This window comes from Beauveria bassiana, assembly GCF_000280675.1.
Source record: "Beauveria bassiana ARSEF 2860 unplaced genomic scaffold BBA_S00001, whole genome shotgun sequence".
NCBI classification, from domain to species: Eukaryota; Fungi; Ascomycota; class Sordariomycetes; order Hypocreales; family Cordycipitaceae; genus Beauveria; species Beauveria bassiana.
Window position 1 is genome coordinate 912,495 of NW_007930836.1, and position 21,657 is coordinate 934,151.

General features: G+C 51.5%; 6 protein-coding genes across 6 annotated transcripts; 5 read left to right on the forward strand and 1 right to left on the reverse strand.

Annotated features, from left to right (window-relative positions):
• Nucleotides 1–5,017: 5,017 nt before the first annotated feature.
• Nucleotides 5,018–6,269, forward strand: BBA_00303 (endoglucanase, putative; the record flags this gene model as incomplete). The annotated part of the gene is made up of 4 exons (XM_008595400.1): nucleotides 5,018–5,291; nucleotides 5,347–5,402; nucleotides 5,515–5,960; nucleotides 6,026–6,269. The coding sequence occupies 4 exons, from the start codon at nucleotides 5,018–5,020 to the stop codon at nucleotides 6,267–6,269; spliced, it is 1,020 nt and encodes a 339-aa protein (XP_008593622.1).
• Nucleotides 6,270–8,237: 1,968 nt separating this feature from the next.
• Nucleotides 8,238–8,953, forward strand: BBA_00304 (dynein light chain type 1; the record flags this gene model as incomplete). The annotated part of the gene is made up of 7 exons (XM_008595401.1): nucleotides 8,238–8,286; nucleotides 8,361–8,383; nucleotides 8,452–8,485; nucleotides 8,544–8,578; nucleotides 8,642–8,668; nucleotides 8,757–8,826; nucleotides 8,889–8,953. 7 exons carry the CDS (start codon nucleotides 8,238–8,240, stop codon nucleotides 8,951–8,953), a joined length of 303 nt encoding a protein of 100 aa, XP_008593623.1.
• A 985-nt stretch (nucleotides 8,954–9,938) lies between these two features.
• Nucleotides 9,939–11,981, forward strand: BBA_00305 (Cytochrome P450 CYP628A2; the record flags this gene model as incomplete). Its single annotated transcript, XM_008595402.1, has 7 exons — nucleotides 9,939–10,323; nucleotides 10,382–10,564; nucleotides 10,630–10,961; nucleotides 11,021–11,151; nucleotides 11,245–11,540; nucleotides 11,615–11,716; nucleotides 11,797–11,981. The coding sequence occupies 7 exons, from the start codon at nucleotides 9,939–9,941 to the stop codon at nucleotides 11,979–11,981; spliced, it is 1,614 nt and encodes a 537-aa protein (XP_008593624.1).
• Nucleotides 11,982–12,822: 841 nt separating this feature from the next.
• Nucleotides 12,823–15,018, forward strand: BBA_00306 (DEAD/DEAH box helicase; the record flags this gene model as incomplete). The annotated part of the gene is made up of 1 exon (XM_008595403.1): nucleotides 12,823–15,018. The coding sequence occupies one exon, from the start codon at nucleotides 12,823–12,825 to the stop codon at nucleotides 15,016–15,018; it is 2,196 nt and encodes a 731-aa protein (XP_008593625.1).
• Nucleotides 15,019–17,571: 2,553 nt separating this feature from the next.
• On the forward strand, nucleotides 17,572–19,265 carry BBA_00307 (Protein of unknown function DUF2401, secretory; the record flags this gene model as incomplete). Its single annotated transcript, XM_008595404.1, has 4 exons — nucleotides 17,572–17,826; nucleotides 17,904–18,394; nucleotides 18,509–18,678; nucleotides 18,778–19,265. 4 exons carry the CDS (start codon nucleotides 17,572–17,574, stop codon nucleotides 19,263–19,265), a joined length of 1,404 nt encoding a protein of 467 aa, XP_008593626.1.
• Nucleotides 19,266–19,710: 445 nt separating this feature from the next.
• On the reverse strand, nucleotides 19,711–21,650 carry BBA_00308 (lysyl-tRNA synthetase; the record flags this gene model as incomplete). The annotated part of the gene is made up of 2 exons (XM_008595405.1): nucleotides 19,711–21,176; nucleotides 21,230–21,650. 2 exons carry the CDS (start codon nucleotides 21,648–21,650, stop codon nucleotides 19,711–19,713), a joined length of 1,887 nt encoding a protein of 628 aa, XP_008593627.1.
• Nucleotides 21,651–21,657: the final 7 nt, after the last annotated feature.

Here is a 21,657-nt window from a genome sequence, read left to right on the forward strand (position 1 = left end):
CTACGGGTGATTGGGGTGAATAGCGAATGGAGAATGGTTACGTTGAATGCGGCATGATACGATACCACTTGGAGGTACAGATTATTTACAGGCAGTGGATTTTCGAAAAGGCAGGGACAAGACAGGACAGGGGCGTGACCGATAAGTAATTATGTATGGTTCCTTTTTTACGGATACCTACCTAGGTACCTTGGTACGTACCCAGCAGGTACCTTTCACTCAGGTACCAACCAGCGTCACTGTTGACTTACCGTACCTTGGGTACGGATAGCTGGTGCTGTTTGCTAACCACCGCGGCCACGAGCAATTGCTCTATCTGCAGAGACAAGCTGCATGTACTTGAGTGCATGTTTGCATTGAAAGATGAAACTGTCAATAAATCGCGCCCCTTTCAAGTTTTCCTCCGCTTCCCCTCCAGCTCTTCTCCCACGCAGCGAGATTCGTGGCGGCAACCATGTAAGGGCAGGTGCTCGGAAATAGGAGAAAGCAAAGCCAACCAAAAAAAAAAAAGAAAAAAAACTTGGCCACGACGCTAGGGCGATCAGTCGACGGCAATGCCGCAAGAGGCCACAGGCTCAGGAAACCGTATTGTTACGGGGCAGCGCAGGTAATTTACAGGACCTGAGAGGAACACTAGGTACTCCCTCATCAAGCAGCTTGCCTAGGTAGGTACCTATGGAAGGGGGCCGCTGAGAGAGAGGGGCGGACGGTTGTCGGGCGATGGGCAACAGGCAACGGGCGACTCGCGCTGGCTCGCTGCTCGCGGCGGGGAAGATGATCAGGACCTGCGCTTTTTCTCGAGGCCTGGCGCAATTTTACTGCGAGATGCCATGACGTGGTGCGTAGGTACCTATTTAGAACACACTGGAGAGGCGCAGGCTTACAATGGGGCGCTGAGACCTACCTTTTTTATTTTATTTTTTTCCTTTGCGTATTTTTCTTTTTTCGGTCGCTTGCCCCACCAAACTAGGATACTTTTTCCTGCAGTCGCTGGTACCCACCCAGCATGATGTTCTTGTCCACTCAGATAGCAAAACAAAGCTCTGGGAATAAAACAACGATTTCATTTACACATCGCCTTACCATCGAGGCACATGCAGGAACTTTCTTTCAAAGAATAAGCGGGATTCCGATAAAGAACTGATTTCAAGCACACGGCTCGCCTGTCATACTTACTACGGCGCGTCAACTCGGGATCTGCAACAAGACCCGAGTTCGCCTGTTTCCGTGCGGAACCGCACCTTGTCCCGCTGAGACGAATTCTTCAAGTCGCGACGCCAAGACCTCAAATCCTGGAACGATTGTAGCGAAGTGTAATCCGTACCTGGCAAGGACAGAAATAACGGGGTGTCACTACGAGACTGTACATTTCTAGTTAGACATCAACACTGGGTCATAGGTAAATAGTGGAGGTAACTACCTGTATTCTCCCCCAACTTGGCGCGCAGGTGTCAAGTAAGTTGTAACTACTGCTGTTACGGTTTTCTGGGAGTAAACAAGTCCACTTTCCGCACACAACTATCTTTCCAGACGATCCGTCTTGTTGGTCAATGCATGATAAATAACAATGCGTTCTTTACTGCAGTTCTCATTCCTGCACATTCGCCTATTAGACAAACACAAACAAATGGTTCATGGTGGTCTCAAACAGGGCTGTGCTTGTGTGGCCTGTGGTTCTTCTTGAGCAGATGGCGCCCGTGGTTCCGAAGCATAGCAGCCGAGGGACCCGTGTGCAGTGAGGCTCTCAAGGCTTGTTACTGGTACAAACGGCCACCAACTATTGACCTAATAAGTATAAGGTAGTGCTGTATAAATATTTAGTGGCTGGCTTTTCGCTGCAAGTGGGCTGCAACGGCTGGAATGGCTCACCCGTTGCGTTCGTATTGCGAGAGGTGATGGCATGGCATGGCATGACGAGCAAAGTCACCAGATTTGCCCCCTCGCATAACTAGGTTACCACGTTAATGCTAAGTAACCATCAGTTGACCCAATTCCAAATTGGTGTCTTTGTTGTGTTGACTTTAGATGCTGATGATCTTTACCAGTGATTATTTTAGCCTGTAACTTAGGCAACGGGTGGTGTGCTAAGCCGCTATCGTTTCCAAAGCATTGACTGCAATGCAATAATTATGCAACAGGCAATCGCATGTTCCCCGCGGGGTTGGTGATCAAACAACTGTGCAAAGACAGATAGACTCAGGAAAAGCCCACGTTTGTAACTCAATCACGAGTACAAAGCCAATGAAAAGTCCGACGCAAATACGTATACACTTGGGATTTCGAGTCATCTGCTTCCCGTGATGCCCTGTTCGTCACGCATTGCCCACTGTTCCTCGTATCTCTGCTGCAGCAGGGGGTGCGATTTTTGACACCTCGTTCTGGCTGGACCGGACCAGGGCCTGATGGGGATGCGCAAACCTTGCAACGCTGCGTGGGCGTGAGGACCTGGGCCCCACTTTGGAAACGATGCGGCGGTCGGCGCCGCACCAAACCAGAAAGAGGTCTGTGAAATGTGGCTAAAAAAAAATACAAAACAGTCATGTTGTAGGTGTTGATGGCTGAAAGAGTTGTTGCTGGTTGTAGTTTGTTGGTTTGCATCGCAGTGCTTGTCCACCACGAGAGACTTTGGGGGGGGGGGACGAAAAGACACAAGAGGCTGCGGCGCGGGCCCTGCCCAACACTATCGCGAGACGGAATCACGGCTCATGATGGGCCGATTGATTACTTTTACCTGCCTGGCAGCGAAAATAGACTGGCCCATGTTCCAGTGTTAAGCCGTTTGCGGCAATATCTTTTGCCCGGACATTTGCGAGGCGAGCCGCGCTAGCAAGTTGAGCTAAGCAAGGGGAGGGTTCAAGAGAAGGGGAAGAAATTTGGGCTGCGGGCAGCACCCGCCCCACTGCTCCTGGATTAGCTCGGACCAAAACCTGGCTGCGCATCTTGATGGATCGAATCAGCGCCGCTGGCATGGACCAATGCAAACAGCGTTGCTGGTACTGGCAGACCAGTAATGCGGCGCCTGTGAGAGGCCTCAACATCAGTTATTGAGCGGTGGCGTATTTTTATCTTCCCTTTGTACTCCCGTGCTGTTAGTACAGTAATTTAGCACTTGATTAGTGAGAAGGGCGTGCTGTGAATTTCTAGTTAGTCTGATGAACCATGCCTATCGCCATTCTCTTCTTTGCAGCACAAGGTAATCAAAATCCTCACCTCCCTAGAGGTGAGACATGTGTCTGAGTATGCCGTTCCCCGGTCTCATCACCAGGGAAGAACAAGAACAACGATGGAAAATCATAACAAAGAAACAGGGAGAAATACGGCCAAAACTACTCCGTAGAGGAGCCTGCCTCTCCGAAATCAGACTATAACACAGCGTGATAATTCGTTACCGTCCTGCCGTCATATACCGACCACACCAGGCCTCCCAGAGTGCCTTTGCACATGGCAAAGCCGCCAAGGAGCTTAATATCAGTATACCAGTAACAAGCTTGTGATCGGTTATTGCCTCAACACACAGCACGGCGCAGCCTTCCCTAATTATTAGGTGTGCTGCTATTTACTAATCATACGTGGCATCTCATCGTGCCATGGCGTCCTCCGCCTCCATATCCACAAACGCAGGTACCAGCAGGCGAGCGTGGCGAGCTAACGAACTCCTTTTTTTTCTTCAGAATTTTTCTAATTTGCATTTCCTTTTTTCTACTTCCCTTCCACTCGGTCCTATTCGCTGCTATTGAACGAGACCCATCTTCCTGAATAATTTTAAAGTCAAGCTCTGTTGATAATTGGGTTGATCCCTTGGGCCATTAGCTCCTCCAACCCCCTTTGATTCGATACTGCATGCCTCGCTCGGTCCTTGTGGTCAGATAAGCATCATTTTCCCTAAGGCTCTAATAAGCTGGACTTTTCCCTTTTCGCCCCTTGTAAACCACAAGTGATCTTGGTTGGTCAGGGCAAACACTTGCTCAATGTACGTCCACAATAGCATCACCATGCAAGAAAACCCCTCTATGCATGATGCCGGTCCCGGCTGAGCTGCCCTCTGGCCCGAGATGGTGCTACCCAACTGGTTAGCCTCATGACCTCTTGCCGAGTCGCTTGGGATTATTTTTTTTTTCCATTTTTTTTTCTCTGCTCACATGATCCCTGTCCGCCTGATACCCAGTTGCAAGGTATTTATTTATTACCTTGAGTACTGAGTAAGGGAAGTAGCAGACGCAGCTGTGCAAAGCCCACCCACAGCGAATAAGCCCACTGTAAATCCACTGCCTGCCACTGCCACAATTTGCCCACGCTCCGTTACTGTCCAAATCAAAATAGCATTGTGCTTGTACCGAGGAGTCGGAGTAGTTTTGACTGGTTTTACTGGCTGGCAAACTGGCAACTGGTCAACCGCAAACCGCCAGGGAGAACTCTAACGGTACCGCTCTACTGAGAACCCCCAAGTACCAAGGCCCAGACCAGCACCTTGTCATGCAGGTACTTTCCTCCAAGTACCCGGCCCCCCTTGCCTGTCTGCTTCCTGCCACTGTCACTAACAGGCCTGCCACGCCCACCCCTGTTTAGCGCCCGAAAAGGCCGTCTTATCTTGTCCACGACCTTGTTCTCGCCCGTTTCAGTCCTTACCATTATTGTCTGGTAAATCTTCGCCTGAGCATACACGTCTGTACATTTCACCCCAAAGGATTGTTCAAAGCGAGGCATCACGACCCCCTCTGTCCAGGGACAAAGGAACCAACCATCCAGCTTCTGTCTGCCACCGTGACGCTGCATTGCCTCCCGTCTTAGCCTTTGGCGCGCCATCGCTAGAACCTTCCTCGGACCTTTTCGGGGGGCCAACTTAATTCACTCTTTTTTTTTTCTCCTGAAAAGCTCTCACTGTCGCTTTCGGCTACGCTTATTGGGGCTCAAATTGCCATCAATACGGACGAGAATCGCCTCAATCCATCGGCCGACCGCCTATTTCTCTTCTCTCGCTCCGATTCTCGTCGCTCCAACTGTTCACCACACCACCGCCATGGGATTCGGTTTCAAATGGATCCTGAGCTTTTGCATGCTCGTTATCCCCATCGCCATCACCCTCGGCGTTCTTTTCCCGCTCCAGAACGCACACAACCGTGGTGGAAACACCGGTAGCTTCCTCGGCGACGGCGGCTTCGGCACCGGTCCTGGAGGCGGAGCGCCCAAGCCCAAAAACAACAACGTTGAGCTGGCTAAAGCATGCACACAGTTTGCTGACCTGGGCAATCCTCTGCGTTATTTCTGGGAGAAGGGTCAGCAGCAGTATACCTGTATGCCTCGTCCTGTCTTGTTCATTTCGGCTTCTGTAAACTAATGGTCGCACAGTCAATCCTAACCAATGGGGTCTCTCCAACGACGCAAAGAGTGGCATGTGTATGGATGTAAGTCAATACAACTCTTTCGCCTCTAGCCGCGGCAGAAGCTGTCGCACCGCAGCGTCGCACCGTGTCAACTCGCATCGCACAGCACAAAAGCTAATGCCGCCCTCGTCAGGTCCTCTTCAACAACAACGGCACTTATGACAAGCCGGAGAAGGCTCCTCCCTTCCAAGTTACCTGGCAGTACTCTCCCGCTCCCGCCGGGCAGAACAATGTGCACGCGTTCGCCAATATCAAGCTTGAAAAAATCTTTCCCAAGAAGCTCGACACCATCAAGAAGCTATACGTTGATTTCGAGTGGAAATATGTCATGGGCAACGACAACTCAACGGCGAGCGAATCGTCGACCCTCGCTTCCCAAAGTGTCAACACCAACGTCGCCATTGATATGTTCGCCGACAAGAACAGCGATACCTCTAAGAGCAACGAAAAGGCGGCTTTCGAAATCATGATATGGTTTGCTGCCATTGGCGCGTCTGCCCACGTCATTGGTCAGGACACGACGTCCATTGTGACGACAAAGAGTCTCGCGGATGCCACCACCGGCACCCAGGTCACCTTGTAAGTTGGAGTCTAGCATTACTTTTGTCGAGTCTGGTGAGAATGAGGCTAATGAGATTGTGCAGTGACTTGTATGCCGACAAGCATCCCACCACCAGTCAGTTTGTCCTGACCTGGAAGGCTCAAACGATTACGGAAAAATTCCACGGCGACGTGTACCCACTGATCGAATACATCCTCAACTCTGGCAACTCGAGCTACCCGAACTCAGATGCCTATCTGGGCTCGTTTGGTATGGGCACCGAAGCCTACGATTCGCCGTCGAACGTGACATTCTATTGCCCTGATTTCGCCGTCAGTGTAGAATAAGGAACTGGATTTTTGGATAGAAATGGAGTTGAATACGGCATTGGGTTCCCGGCGTTTTCTGTCAATGATTTTCTTTATCCATGGTTCCATGAGGGGGTAATGTTGATATCAATCGGTAATTTAGACATGGTTATCTAGTTCACTCTGAACCCACCAGCGCGTTCTGGCGATTAGCTACGATTACTCGTACAATTAACAGCGATGTTTTACTCGTCACATTTCTGCACCTTTGTCCCATAAGGACCCTGCAAGCCACTGCCCTCTTTTCTTCTATGTTTTCGGACGGAATTGTCGTCAAGAGAAGGCGAATAGCGTCATGCTATTTTACAATACCTAGTTATTAGCGGGCAGCCACATGTTCCATCAACCTCGTATTACCATTGTCACCTGCCTGTCCCCAGCATCCCGGATAGTGTCAAGTGTGTACGCGCAAGCAAAATCTCGTATTACCTTTGAAAATGCGGGGTTATACTATCGAGCGGGCAAGGTCAGGGTATTTACAACCAAAGATAGTCTTGATCACAATCCTCCTTGGATTTTCCATTCCGGCACAAGAGTAATCAAGGAGATAATTACTCTCTACGGCGTCATTGAACGTACAGGCTTCGTGTGTACGAGTTGGGTCATTCTTGGCTGTGTTGCCCGTCCGGGCGAGATGGTGGCTGAGTCTTCTCCAATACTCTATTTTTTTCGTTCGTCTCGTCGTGCCCCATCTCCTTGCCCACACACCACCCCTTTTTGTTAATAAGTTTCGTCGAGTCATGCTTGGGACATTGTTTACTTTTCTGTCAATATCAGACGGTTGGTTATTGTTTTCTATTTTTACCTTTGAGAAGGCTTGGGCGAACTTTTTTTTTTTTCCCCTTGGCTATTGGCGTTTGAAATTCTGGACGTTTCATGTGATATCCGCCTTTACGAGACCAGGCGCGGAATTGTCGAGGTGCTGAGCCACTCTGGCCACGATGACGTTTCTGGTGTTTTCTTTTTTAGTGTCTTTATTAGTTTGGGTCCAATGTATCGTCTTTCTGATATTTCGTCATGCTCATGCGCGCGGCAGCTCGCTTCGGAGCGAGCCGCATTCTTCGTACACTACCCTACGGGTAATTATGACGTCGATTTTCGCCTTTTCGTCGATAATCTCGAGCGATCATTAGCTGAAGTTTGCCTCTATCGGCATGATTGACCGAGCATCTAGTTTGGTGCTTTCAATAAAAAAGGGCAAGAAAACGAAGTCTGAATGGATTATCGCATTGCGACAACGGCGGATGTTTTCGCGTCGTAGAAAGATGTCTGAGGTTGGAAAGCGGTTATCGGCGACTGCGGAACAGAGGGTGGACTGTTGGTAATTGCAATATACAAACATTCGTCTGCGCTAATTGTATAAGACCAATGAACATTTGAATATTCCCTATCTCAGGTTTATTGTTGATGATGAATCGTTCATGGACGGTTACACGACCTTCAGGCTTGACAAGCTTCTGTCAGGCTTGACAAGCTTCTGTCACGGGGGCATCTTGCACTGTGTTTTGGCAGTATTGCGGGGTTCTCCACTGTAAGGCTTAAGCACCAACCAATGCAGGACGGGCTTTTGGCTTGCACAGGAGACAGAGAGCCAGTTAGAGTGGGCACCTCTCGTCAATGCGCTCGCCGCGGGAGACGCGACACCAGCTCCAACCGACCACCCAAAGCTTCAATTTGTTTACCGACAACTTGCCACAACCCTCGACCAGCTTGTCGCGTACACCCTGTACCAGAGTTCATAACTATCTACTAGATTAATCAACTCCCTCACAAATCCGAGACGTCCGTACGTGTGAACGCCAACCTTGAAATTTCAAGGGGGGGGGGAGAATCGTCCGCCTTTTCACGCCAACGCCAACGAACGAGCCACGCTGATCCAAAAGAACGTAGGCGTCAAAACTACCGGCAGAGAAACAGACACAGAACCAATCACAGCAGCCCAGCACAATGGCGGAGAAGGGCCCCGAGACCCCTCTGAACAGGGACAAGCTGGAAGGTAAGATTACTGCCCGCAGCGGCCTCGGCACGCGTATATCAAACATGGGGTGATTGCTGACAGCGCCGTGATAGCTCAAATCAAGTCTGCTGATATGGTGAGGATTTATCGATTCAGTTTCGGGCTGCGACGACACGAACAGGACTGACTAGAGGCAACCACAAGACCGATGATATGCAGCAAGAATGTATTGAAGTTGGTATGTTGGTCCCGCTCCTCAGCTGCATGCGACATGGAGATTTTAACATCCACGATAGCTCAAGAAGCCATGGGCAAGTTTCACGTTGAAAAGGTATGCTCACACCCCAATTTCTCGCATGCGCATTATGCACTGTTGTTGACGGCTGGACGATAGGACATTGCACAACACATTAAGCGCACGGTCAGTAACGCGATAGCCGGACTCGAACACGGGACGAATTTATTTTGATATGGAGAACACTACTCTAACATTCGATTTGGGCTTGCAGTTTGACGAGCGCAAGGGCCCTACCTGGCACTGCATCGTCGGCCGTAACTTTGGCAGCTTTGTCACCCACGGTATGATCCAAATTCGACAAGACAGCACATGACTTCCTGACCGAAACTAATCATCGCTGCAGAGACCAAGCACTTTATCTACTTCTACCTCGGCCACTGCGCCATTCTCCTCTTCAAGACCCAGTAGTGCTCGAGACGACACCGTACGCTACTCAAAGGACTTGCTTATAAGCGGACTCCATACACTACATGATTACGGCATGTCTGATGACAAGATCAAGATACAAAAAATGAATAGAATTTGTTTACGGCCTTAGCCATCAAGTTTAAGCCGCATAACGAATCCGTGTGGGGGAGTCTTGACCCAGCTAGACAGGATTCGGAACAAGCAGTCAATCAATGGTGCATCATTGCTTGGCTCTCTAAAGTTCTACGTATCGGAGCTTCAGGATGAAGAAGAAATTCCAGAGAGTGATGAAGACGCGGATTAGAAGATGAGAGCCGCTGACTGGAAAACATTTTGTCAAAACACGGAATCCAAGCCGGTAGTACCTACAAATGAAAGCGCGGTTTTTTTTAAAGTATTCTCCGATACCTCCATAGTTGGTACTGCACCTGCCAAGGCAGAAACAATGCCGTCTGCTGCCGTCGCAAATTCCAGCCGCACCCAGGACGGGAGACCACCAACCGTTCTGATCGGCGTGCTCTACCACGCCGGTGCTCATGTATTTTGTGTTGTAACCATGGCACGATGATGGAATCTACTGCCGAACTCGTGTTTGTAAGTTTACAAAACGTCTGTACACTGCCGATATACTGAAGTAGTGGAAGTTGCCAGGGAAAAGCGGCCGTCAAGCTGTCCACTCTCCCCAGCATCACTGAGTGGGCAACACATTGCTTCGAGCCATGTTTTTGATTTGTTCAGCAAAATCACTCGCTCGGTAATGAGTTAAAGTACGGTGCATTTGATCATTGGATGTGAGTGATTGGACAGCCAGCGTGTGGTGTGACAGGGAGGCAAGGAGGGGGGATTTGCATGGGCATGCATCCAGGTCTCACAATGAAGGGCGCAAGACACACTAGTACTTGTGCGTTAAACAGGATCTTGAGTACGCTTTTCTGTCTGCTACATCGCTGGAAATTCCTGGAGCTGAAAGACTCGAGCCTACATCATGAACTATCTACTGGCCTTTCTCGCCGGCCAGGCCCTACATGCCCTCATCTTCTGTCGCGGAGAATGGGATGCTTATGCGAGCGACATCGTCGTCGGTGCCATTTTACTGAACCTGGGTTCTACAGTCGTTCTACACACAACATCTGCCGTCGACAGCTGGTGGGTGTCTTTCAGGAACTCTGCAACCCTCGAGCTCGCAACGGTGGCTGGCTTGTTCACCAGCATGCTCGTCTACAGGGCCCTTTTCCATGCCCTGTGTCGGTATCCTGGGCCCTTTATGGCGCGCTTGTCCAACTTTTATCTTTTGTTTCTCTCCAAACGCTTGCAGCTTTATCGTGAACTGCAGCAACTACATGAGCGATACGGCGATATTGTGCGACTAGGTAACTCTCGACCCGCGACGCCATTCATGTCCGATCCGATGCTGATCGCAGTGCGCAGGGCCCTCTACACTCTCCGTCACCAAACTGGAAGCTGTCCAGGCTATTTATGGCCCCAAGTCAAAATGCCGCAAGGGTCCTTGGTATGAGCACTCCAAACCGATGATGACTCTGCACACGACCAGAGACCCAGTCGCGCACGCGCAGCAGCGAAGAACCTGGGAGCGTGGACTCAGCTCAGCAGGTACATGGATATCTTGCCCTTCTGTTGGCTGGATACACAAGCTAAGAAAGCTGACGAATGCAAAGGAATTCGAAACTATAGGGATTTCATTGCACAGACTACGCAAAGTCTTGTCAAAAGAATCGAGACCAGTCAAGGTCAAGTGTTTGACGCCGCTCAATGGTTCAAGTTTTTCAGCTTCGAGGTCATGGGCTGGATGGCCTTTGGGCAAGCCTTTGATTTGCTCGCTACGGGAAAATCGACGTACTTTATGAACCTCCTTGATGAAAGTGCGACCATCCTCGGCACCGTTGCGCACCTTCCGTGGCTTTTTCTCTTGATGAAGATGACTCCTGTGCTGAACGCGCCATTGCTCACCTTTCGAAAATGGCTACACGACCAGCTTGAAGTGCAGATGGTACGGCGATTTGGCATGCCTTGTTCCTGCTCGGATCGTGATTCTGACGTGGTCAACAGGAAAAGCCGGCAGACTCCGTCTGCAGCCTCTTCTCATCCATTCTAGAGCACTTTCCGTGCTCGGCAGAGCTGACGGTGAAGCAGCGTCGGCTTCTAGAAGGCGACATGTTTTTGATCATTGTCGCTGGAAGGTACGTCGGGAGGGAACCTTGGGCCGACACACACACACACACACACACACACACACACACACACACTGCGCCACTGTGCTGACGAGCAGCTAGCGAGACCGTGGCTGTGACCCTGCAGAACCTCCTTTACGAGCTCTCGATCAATCCAGACGCCCAGAGGAAGCTGCAACAAGAGATTGATGCCGATGTCGCCGGGGTCGACGAGTGCGACCCCGCACGCCTCGCCAGGCTGGGCTACCTCCAAGCATGCATTGACGAGACGCTGCGGCTCTGGCCCCCGGTCGCGTCCGGCACGCAGCGCATAACACCGCCAGAAGGGCTGCAGGTGGGAGATGTGCTCCTTCCAGGGAACATGATTGTGCAGGTTCCCGCAATCGTAGTGCATCGCAGTACGTATTCATTGCGTAATTGGGAGCGGCAGCGCTGCTGTACATGCGGCCTGCTAATGCTGACTTTGGGCTAGACAAGGAAGCATTTCCTCGCCCAAACGAGTTTATACCTGAACGCTGGACGACAAAACCAGAGCTCGTCGTGGATCGATCCGTCTTTTTCCCATTCTCCGTCGGTGAGTCGCCTTTTCCCCTTTTATCGCGTCATGAGACTGGAGATGCCCTTGTAGATTTACTAAGCACGGTGCGTGAGTAGGAAAATACTCATGCCCTGGGAGGCAGCTTGGCTTGCTGGAGCTGCGTCACGCTATTGTCGAGATCCTGAAACGCTATACGGTTCAGCTGGCACCGGGCTTCACCAGCAGAGACTTTGAAGATGGCATCGTAGACCGCTTTTCTACGGAAGTGTCAAGGCTAGATCTGACGTTTACAAAAAGATGAAGTCACTTGCCAGAACTGGCTAGATTCGAATGGTAAGGAGTCAAAACTGACAGATCGTTAAACTCTCGTTGATTCTTGCTCAAACTTGATTTATCCCAAGGACGGAATATGGTTTGGGAGAGGAGTGCAATGGAGTGATCAGCTAGCATGCACCAGCAGTACTGTGAAGGAAGAAGTCGAGAGACAGTAGGAGACCTTTGGAAGTGACAGCACCAAATTGAAAGCTGGGTTATAAGATGCGTTTTGCTACTTGTCTTGTTCAACACTGGTAAAAGATCCAGGAGGGCTCGACGACTTGATTCCGTGTGATGTGATTCTTGTGTTATTGCTTTCCTGAACCCTCGCAAATATAGTCTTGACAACAAAGAACTTGTAAAGCCTCATGTTGGTCTTGCAACGGCCCCAGTCACCAAGTAGGTTCGTCCCCTTATTTAGATGTTCATATATATGTCATGTTCGAGTTATGTTGGTGGTACACGTACTCGCTGCTCGAGCCTCAGTGCCAGAAGAGGTTGTCAGAGAGGGCTCCCAGTCAGCTCAGAACAGCCACACACCAACTTCAGAATGAGATGAGTCGAGAATAATGGGACTATGAATACTTTCTTGTCATTTTTATTGAGCGACACGGCCAAGTACAGAGTCGCCGGACGCCGGCACGGGCACCGCCCTTGTATCCGGCTCCACCAGAGATCCCCCACCAAGCCCGGGGCCCAGAAAAAAGTTGCAGCTGTCGCCGTTTGAAAATTCCTTTTTTTCGTCTACAATAAGCAACACGAGGGCCCTGTTCGCCGGTTTTCTCAATCAGCCGTTTTGAGTTTTCGCCTGTAGCCTGCGTCGCATAATGGACATTCTCAAGGTACTATCTCGCGGGACCAAGCGCACGGCCAAGAGCGCAGGGCACGCTGGCGGCGCGTCGGCCAAGCTGCCTTCATCGACCGGTGTCGCGGCCACCAACCCGCAGCTGTACCACGACGAGGTACGCGGGCAGAAGCGTAAGCGATCCAAGACGGAGAAGCAGCCTATTGAAGGCTCCGCGGCGGAGGAACTGCCCGAGGTCGACTTTTTCGCCCCCCAACCCGAACAAGCCTCCGCGAAACCCCAAACACACGACTCCAAGAGCAAGGCCGGCGAGCAGACGTCGACACCCGTACTTGCGCCGGCGAAGCGAATCAGCGAAGAAGACTGCCGGCAGATTCTGAGGTCACACCGTCTCAAAGTAACACTTTTGTCGAAGCAGGAAGAGGAGCCCAAGAAAGTCAAGAAGAGCAAGAAAAAGAAGGCGGCGGCGGCGGAAGAGGAATCCAAAAAGGACGAGAAGAAAAAAGCACAATTGTACCCACAGCCACTGGAGACTTTTGGCCAGCTTCGCAGTACCTATGGAATCTCGCGGCGCATTTCCGAGAATTTGGTTGCGCAAAGCTATCGCGTGCCGACAGAGGTGCAATTGGGCAGTCTGCCACTGCTGTTGGAACCTAAGCAGGCGCTCGGAGGTTGCGATGCCGAGGGCCTGGAGAGTGGCGTGGACTTTTTGGCAGTGGCGCCGACTGGAAGCGGCAAGACAATCAGCTTCTTGATCCCGGCCATTCACCAGATGATGCGACGAAGAGGCATGGACCCAAACGACCCCGAGGCGACTACGACACAACACGAGCTCGAGGCGGTCATTGTGGTACCCACAAGAGAGTTGGCCCATCAGATTGTGAATGAGGGGCTGAAGCTGCTGCAAGGAACCGGCATCAAGATTATGGCCATGAAGAAGCAGATGAATCTTGACACTGAGGAGCAGGAGTTGGCAGAGGACAGCGAAAGCGACAAAGAGGACAAGGAAGAGAGCAACGAAGACGAAGACGACGACGACGACGAAGACGAAGAGGACAACAGACCGAAGCGCATAAATAAAGCTACAGCGGCGAAGCCTGATATCTTGGTCACCACGCCGCAGCTGTTGTTGAATTTCCTCACATCCGGACCTGCGACGACTCATCGCATACTACCCGATGTCAGGGATCTCATTCTTGACGAGGCTGACGTTTTGTTGGATGCGCTCTTTTACGAGCAGACGATGGGTGTCTGGTCCGCGTGCACCAACACAGACTTGCGCGTTTCGTTTTGGTCGGCAACGATGGGATCCAACATCGAGGCCATCATGACAGATAAGCTACAATCGAGAGCCAAAGGTCTGGGAGTACGTCGCAAGCCGTTTGTTCGTCTGGTTGTTGGCTTAAAGGACACTGCAGTACCCAACATTGTCCACAAACTCACATACACTGCTAGTGAGCAAGGGAAACTGCTTGCTCTTCGCCAGCTTTTACATCCTACGACGGCAGACGATTCCGTTCCATTACGACCCCCCTTTATCGTATTTACGCAAACGATTGACAGAGCGGCAGCTCTTCACGAAGAGCTCAAGTATGACATTCCGCTGGAAGCTGGCGGCTCGACCCGAATCGCTGCCCTGCACAGCGGCCTGCCCGAGTCTGCGCGCGCCTCCATTATGCGCAAGTTTCGCGCCGGCGAGATTTGGGTCCTCATCACGACCGACGTTCTCGCGCGGGGCGTCGACTTTGCCGGCGTCAACGGCGTCGTCAACTACGACGTGCCCGGCTCCAGCGCCGCGTACGTGCACCGCGCGGGCCGCACGGGGCGTGCAGGCCGCGAGGGCGGCATCGCCGTCACGTTTTACACCAAGGAGGACATTCCGTTTGTCAAGACGGTGGCCAATGTCATTGCGGCGAGCGAGCGGCAGTCGGGCAAGCTGGGCGAGGACGGCATACAAAAGTGGCTGCTGGATGCGCTGCCCAAGGTCAACAAGGCGGACCGCAAGAAGTTGCGCGAGCGCGGCGTAGAGTCGCGGCGCAGCGGCGCGGCGCAGGCTAGGATTACGTCGACGAGTGGTTATGAGCGGCGCAGGGAGAATAACAGGCGCGGAGCGATTGAAGGCAGTAAGAGGCGAAAGACGACGACGACGACGACGACGACGCAGCGCGACGACGACGGCGGCGGTGCGGATGGCGAGTGGAAAGGCATTGACGACTAGATCTAGAACTTGTTGATTTTACATATGAGGCTGAATTCAGGCATAGATGGAATGTTTTCTTGTCAAAATTGTTTGCCCCCCAGCCATTGTTTGCTATTCTGAGTGGTCCAGACCAACAAGGTGGGCCTAGAGATGGCTTGCGGGCGTTGAACAAAAATTTGTTATTTAGAGTTTCAAGCCACGATCTCTCTCAATTCTTTTCTTTTCCCTCAAAATTCGTGGGGTAAAAAAAAAAAAAATGCGTTGTTTTTGCTGAGCCTCTTGGCAATATCTATTCAGTCTTGGGCTTTCACCTGGGGGAGAAAAAAGGAGATGGTAGGTAAGGGGGCTGTGCCAGCGAGATGAACGTGGGCTGAGATTTTTTTTTCTTTGCCAGATTGAAGCCAAGCCAAAAAGCCAAGAGAGAGAGAGATGTTTTGCGGTAATCAGAAAAAACTACGGAGTATTCAAATTGAACTAACGGCGCGCGCTGTGCGTTGCAAAGGCTTGGCGACTAAGTTGGCACAAGATGGCACGATGGTATGTATGTATGTATGTATGAATGAATGGGTATCTTGAGCGAAAAATAAAAGCAAAGAAAGGTGAGTAGACCTCATGGGCCGTATAAGACTCAGTTCTACATAGTCATGCCTTTTTTTTTCTTTGCCGCATGCTTTCAGTATCGCATTCAACAATTGGAGCTGGCATCACATGTTGCACGTGCGCGCATATCTAATCGTGGCTACCCAGCCCAGAAGGAGGTGGGGGGGAAATGAGGCCAAGTGTCCGTGAGAGGCGGGGGAGATGGCAGCCAAGCATGATTTCTCGTCACATATCACGCTGGGTTGATTGCACCACGGCAACCCAAGGAGAGGGGGCTCGTGGGATTGGGGGCAAACCCGCATTCCAGAAATGCGCCAAAGAAAAAAAAACAGTTGTCAAACCACGAGAGCTGTCAAAGTGGAAGGAGAACAGAGATGCTGTACTTGATTTCAAAGTAGGAATGGTCATCAAGCCCCTCGTGGCGCGCCTACGCTTGATTGAGGAGAAGTTGTCGCCGAGCCCGCTCGGGATATTCCAACAAGACTAGCTCAAGCTCCCAGCGTGCTAAGGGTCCCTCTCACGGACCCTGTGGCGGCCTGGGGGAAAGGGCGTGCGTGCGGGCAAATCAAGTGGTGGAAAGTCGGGCGCACAGTTGCAGTAGAAGTGCCACACCGTCTAATAATACGGATGAGAACCAAGTCAAGGTGATGATGGAGGGATTTGGTGGTTACTGATAGTTCTTTGCCGGTAGTTGATGCAAAGAAACTGGGAGGGTATTCTATCGACTACGAATAACCCAGTTATTGTCAGTGCTACAACTGCCGGTTACAAAAGGGACCAGCCCCCCCCCGGGCTTGAATGGTCCTCGGTTATACTTTGTAATACAGGCCGCTCGGCCGGTGGCAAGGGAGTTGGCAGCCAAAGCCTCTTTTGAGCCAGTTGCCAGTTGTACTTTTGAAATAGAGAGGTTAAAAGAGGAAAAGTCTCCGAGACAAAAGGCATTGTCCATTTGATTGCCAACAAACTAAATTACTGGTCGAGCGAGTCAGAAGAAATGCCGCCACCACTCTTTTGAATAGCATAAGCCGGAATAGCGTCAAGCAACAATACCTTTACCAGGCTGAGAATCGTGGGTCCGTCCCTGCCCTGCCCTGCCCTGCCTGTGCAAATCTAAATAACGATTCGCCTGATCATCTCAGACCAACCGACGAGCCTCGTCGCATCTCGAGCACTTTAATAATACTTGGTTTCCTCACCGTCGCCTCATTTGTATCCTTGACGTTTAATCTCCAAGCCACCAAGTAAAGTCTGTAAAGACAAGGTCCAAGACACCCCTAGCCAATTTGTCTCCTGGGCCTTTATTGTATTCTTGGCCAATAGCAACACGGCAAAGACACAGCTTTTGGGATGCCCCTGACGCTAGCCGCTTGGTGTTGTGGGACGGATGTTTCCGATTACCACTTGAACTTCTTTTGGCGCCGTGGAATGGGGTGGTGTGGGTTGACCCAACCACCATGCCAGTAGTGGATGGATGGGAAGAAACGACGACGTCCCATATTGTCCATTGCTACGGAGTAGTTGAATACACATAATAATATGTACAAAGTTATTGACCGCGCGCCACCACATGCTCTCCGAAGGGGGGTGTGATTGTGTGTGTGTGGGCGGCGAGCGGCGCCCAGTGCAGGGTGTTTAATATAGCCAAGCAGTAATATAGTAATTATACCAAACCAGTTGCGGATAGCCCCCTTTGTCCCATATAATATCGAGGCCATTTCCCTTTGTGTGTTTCGTTTTCTTTTTCCGTCGTTCTGTGTTGCGCTCGCTCATCCAATCTTTATACAAACTCCCCTGGTGAGAGAAGAGTCTTGACAGCTCAAACATCGCCTGCCATTCCTTGAGCTATTACCTACAGTTTTACGCCACCAAGAAAAAAAAAAAAGAACAAGAAGAAGAAGAGAGTTTCAAAAACCTCCTTGCACCGAATCTTTAGCCGCCGACATCACGAGTTGCCCCCGAAGAAGAAAAATCATGAAGTACACGCCGATCCCGTTGGTCGCCGCCGTGGCCGCCGCCAGCATGGCCGGAGCGAGCCTTACCCAGCAGTGCTCCGGCAGCGCCGTCAACGAGGGCGGCAACTTTTTTTGCGGCGCCGTCCAGCATATTCTGTACCAAGGCATCGGTGGCTCTGGCAGCTACGAGGCCGTCAAGTCCATGAGCGCCACTGGCGAGTGCCAAAAGGAGACCAAGACTTTTAGCGGTCCTCTTGCGCCTCTTGATGAAGGTGTAAGTCGTTTTTTTCTTCTTTTTCTTCTTTTATTTTTTAAATTAAAATGCATATACTAACATGCACGTCTTACAAGCTGTCCCTTCACTTTCGTGGTCCCATTCACCTCAAAGAAGTGGCCGTCTACACCCTGTCGAGCAAGAACAAGCAGAGACGCCAAGAAGTCGCCGCCGAAAAGACGAAGCGCGGCCACGGCCACCAGCAGTTTCACGAGGCCAAGAAGATGAAGAATAAGCGCACCGAATGGATCACCGCCACCATCAACGGCGACGTCGTCTCTTGGGAAAAGGTCAACTACGGTCCTCCCACCGCCGCGCCGCCGCCTCCAGCCGCCGCTCCCACCGTGCCCGCCTCCGCGCCCGTTGCCAATGCCAATGCCGGTGTCGAGGCCAGCAATCCGGCCCCGGCAGCCCCGGCAGTCCCCGCCGGCGCCGCTACCAAGGCCAAGCCTGCCGCCTCGGGCAAGGACTGGGACCGCACCTCGTACTACAACGCCGAGACCCAAGAGGCCGAGAACCTCGTCTTTCTCGCAAACTATGGCGGCCAGGGCTCTGGTGTCTTTGACACGTAAGTCTTGAACGGGAAACCCCCCCCCCCCCCCCCCAAGAATCTCTCCCCCGAGACAATAAGGAAAGAGACAAAAGATTTGGTTAGGCTAACATTTTGTTCCTCTGAAAACAGTGTCTGGGGCAGCTCGCTCTCTTTCCTCAACGCAAATGGCGATGGCGGCGCCAGCTCCGCCCAAGTCCTCGCCAACGTTGACATTCCCTCCAACAAGGAGTTTGCCATTTTCAGCGGTGAGCCTTGCGACGGCAGCTGCGGCTTCTCTCGCGCAAAGGACGTAGCGTACAGTAAGTTACTTCCCACACCGCGCTCTCTCCCCTTGCCCCCTCCCCCCCCAGATGAAAAAAAAAAAAAAACCAAGTACTCATTTTGCTTTTTCATTACAGAGGGCTTCGAGGGCACGCACAAAATCTTCCTCTTCAACTTCAAGATGCCCATGGACGGCAGCACCGGCTTCAACGGCGACATGCCCGCCATCTGGGCCCTCAACGCCGACATCCCCCGCACCGCGCAGTACAATGCCTGCAGCTGCTGGCCCAAGTGCGGCGAGTTTGACTTTTTCGAGGTCCTCGCCAAGGGCGACACCAAGTGCAAGAGCACCGTCCACCTCGCCAACGGCGGCGGCTCCTCCGACTACTTTGCCCGTCCCGTCGACGCCTACATGAAGGGCGCCGTCATCTTTGACGCCGACGCCGGCGTCTCCATCCGCGTTCTGCCCGCCGACACGGACTTTTCCAAGGGCCTCGACGACGCCACCGTCCAGGCCTGGGTCGCCAGCAGCAGCAGCGGCAGCGCGGGCTCCTCGACTGGTGCCGAGGGCGGTATCGCAAGCAAGATTGCCTCTAGCCTGTTTCAGATTGCGGGCAGCGTCTAAACAATACCCATACATATATGTTGACGCATGCATACAAGTACAAAAAAAAATGAGCACTTTTGTTGATTCACGTTTTGTTTACGAGAGAAAGAGACGGAAAGCTTGTTTTATTATTTATACCTTCGATTCCGCATGTTCTATCAACTTTGAATATTGAGCCAGGTTATACCGATACTGGCCACTGACTATTTTGTAAAACTTATTTTTATATATATCCTTGTACTCTTTTTATAGCTGATTCAAATGCAACACGGCGTTACTGCTCAACTACCATGTGTCGAGGCACCGAGTTTAATCGTTTTGTGAAACATCTTGATCGATATATATTACAAAACTGCAACGCTAGACGGTCTAAAAATTCCATGATCAAGGGTCTGCTAAATATACACGCGACAGCGTCGCTGATTCCTATGATTATACATACAGTATATATATATACAGTCGGTCAAGACTTGTCACTTTCCTTCTTGCTCACGTCCGAGGTCAAGCCCACGACATTTCGAATCGTGCCAAAGCTCAGACAATCGCTGATACGAGTGGCGCCGGAGAAGAGCATAACAAGACGCTCAACGCCGCAACCCCAGCCTCCAGTAGGAGGCAGGCCATAGTCCAGCGCCTTGATGTAGCTTCGATCAAGAGGCGACGTAGCCCAGTCGTCTTCGTCCTCAGGCCTCTTCATGTGATTGTCAAAGACTTCCTGATCCGTCTGTTCTTCTTCTCCCATCTCGAACTCTTCCACTTCGAGGTCTTCCATCTCTTGCTTCTCCCCCACTTCCTGCTTCCCTCCCATCCCTGTGTCTTCCATCTCCGATTCATCTTCGAGGGCCACTTCGTCCTCCAACACCTTACTGTCAAGCGGCTCCTGCTCAGCGGCGTTGATGGCAACATCACCATCATCCGTGTTGACCAGATTGCGGTGCGAGTTGAGCTTGCGCTGCTGTTCCTGGGGGTCGTTCTCCTCTTCATACATGTTGGCGAGTTCTCGACCACCGACAAAGAGCTCTGCCCGTGCTGATACTAGTTGGTATGTCTTTGGGCAGAGGAAGCTCTTGGCCAATGGCGACATGCAAGCCGGATGATTGGTAATAAAAAGAGGCTCTTCAAATGATTTGGGCTCTATGTAGATGGCGGCTAGCCGATCGAGGAGCTTAGGCAGCGAAGTAGGGATGTCGCCAGGAATACCGATACCCGCCAGCTTCATGAGAGCAAGAAGTTCTGGCAGCGCATCCTCTGCAGACAGCTTGGGGAAGCGAACGCCGGTGGCTTCTTCCAAAGCAGGCACAAACTCGATCTGCCTGAATGGTCGCTTGAACTTTTGCAGATCGATGGGTGGCAGGGATGTGAGTTGTGTTTCAATGAGCTTTTGTGTATGCTTGGCGAGGCTGGTGAGAAGCTCCTCTGTCTCCTTTATCAGGTCTGACAGGCTTGAGTATGCGCTGTAGAATTCACACATTGTGAATTCAGGATTGTGTGTGGCATCCACGCCTTCATTGCGGAAGGCAGGGCCGATTTCAAAGACTCTGTCAACGCCACCAACAACAAGTCGTTTAAGCCAGAGCTCTGGAGCGACACGAAGTGCCAGGTCTTTATCTTTAAACTCAGTGGCGCGCGTGACAAACGGTCGAGCAATGGCGCCTCCGGCATTTTCCGCCAGAATGGGCGTCTGAAATTCGAGGAACCGCTTCGAGTGGAAATGATCACGCATGTGCTTTGTAATTTCAGAACGAAGACGCAGGATATCGACAGTCTCCTTATTGACAAGCATGTCTACGTGGCGATCCTGCATCTTGGTCTTGGGGTCGGTGAGGACGTCAGGAATTTGCTCCATAGTTGGCGACAAAAGCTCTGGTAGTTCTCTCGCGGAAAGGGTCAACAGACCAGCCGGCGTATGGTCACGAACACCTTTGACGGCTGTGGCGACGTCAGCACAGGTGACCATGAATGGGATATCTAGGAGGGCCTACATATATGATCGCCGACTTGGATGAGCGTCCTGAAGACTTGAAACTTCTTGTTGTTGTGTGTACATATATTCTCAACAGGCGGGAGGCATTTTGACCTATTCACCACGATTTGCACTTTTTGAAATTCGTTTACGATATCGAGAAAGACGAGATTTTTGCCGACGACGCGCTTAGCACGCACACGGCCAACCAGGTTGACGAGAGGTTGGGACAAATCGTCCTCCTTGCTCTCGAGAAACTCTGATACTGCCATGCGCGCTTTGGATGGCTCTATGCGAGGATACGATTCGGGATAAACCGGCCTTTCACTCGCCTGGTCTTTCCCCAAATCTGACCGGCGCTGCTGCTTGAACGGCGACTCATGCTCGGCCTCATCACGAGACTCCGAGGGTGTGGATGTGCTATTTCTCGCATCGGGCATGGAGGCA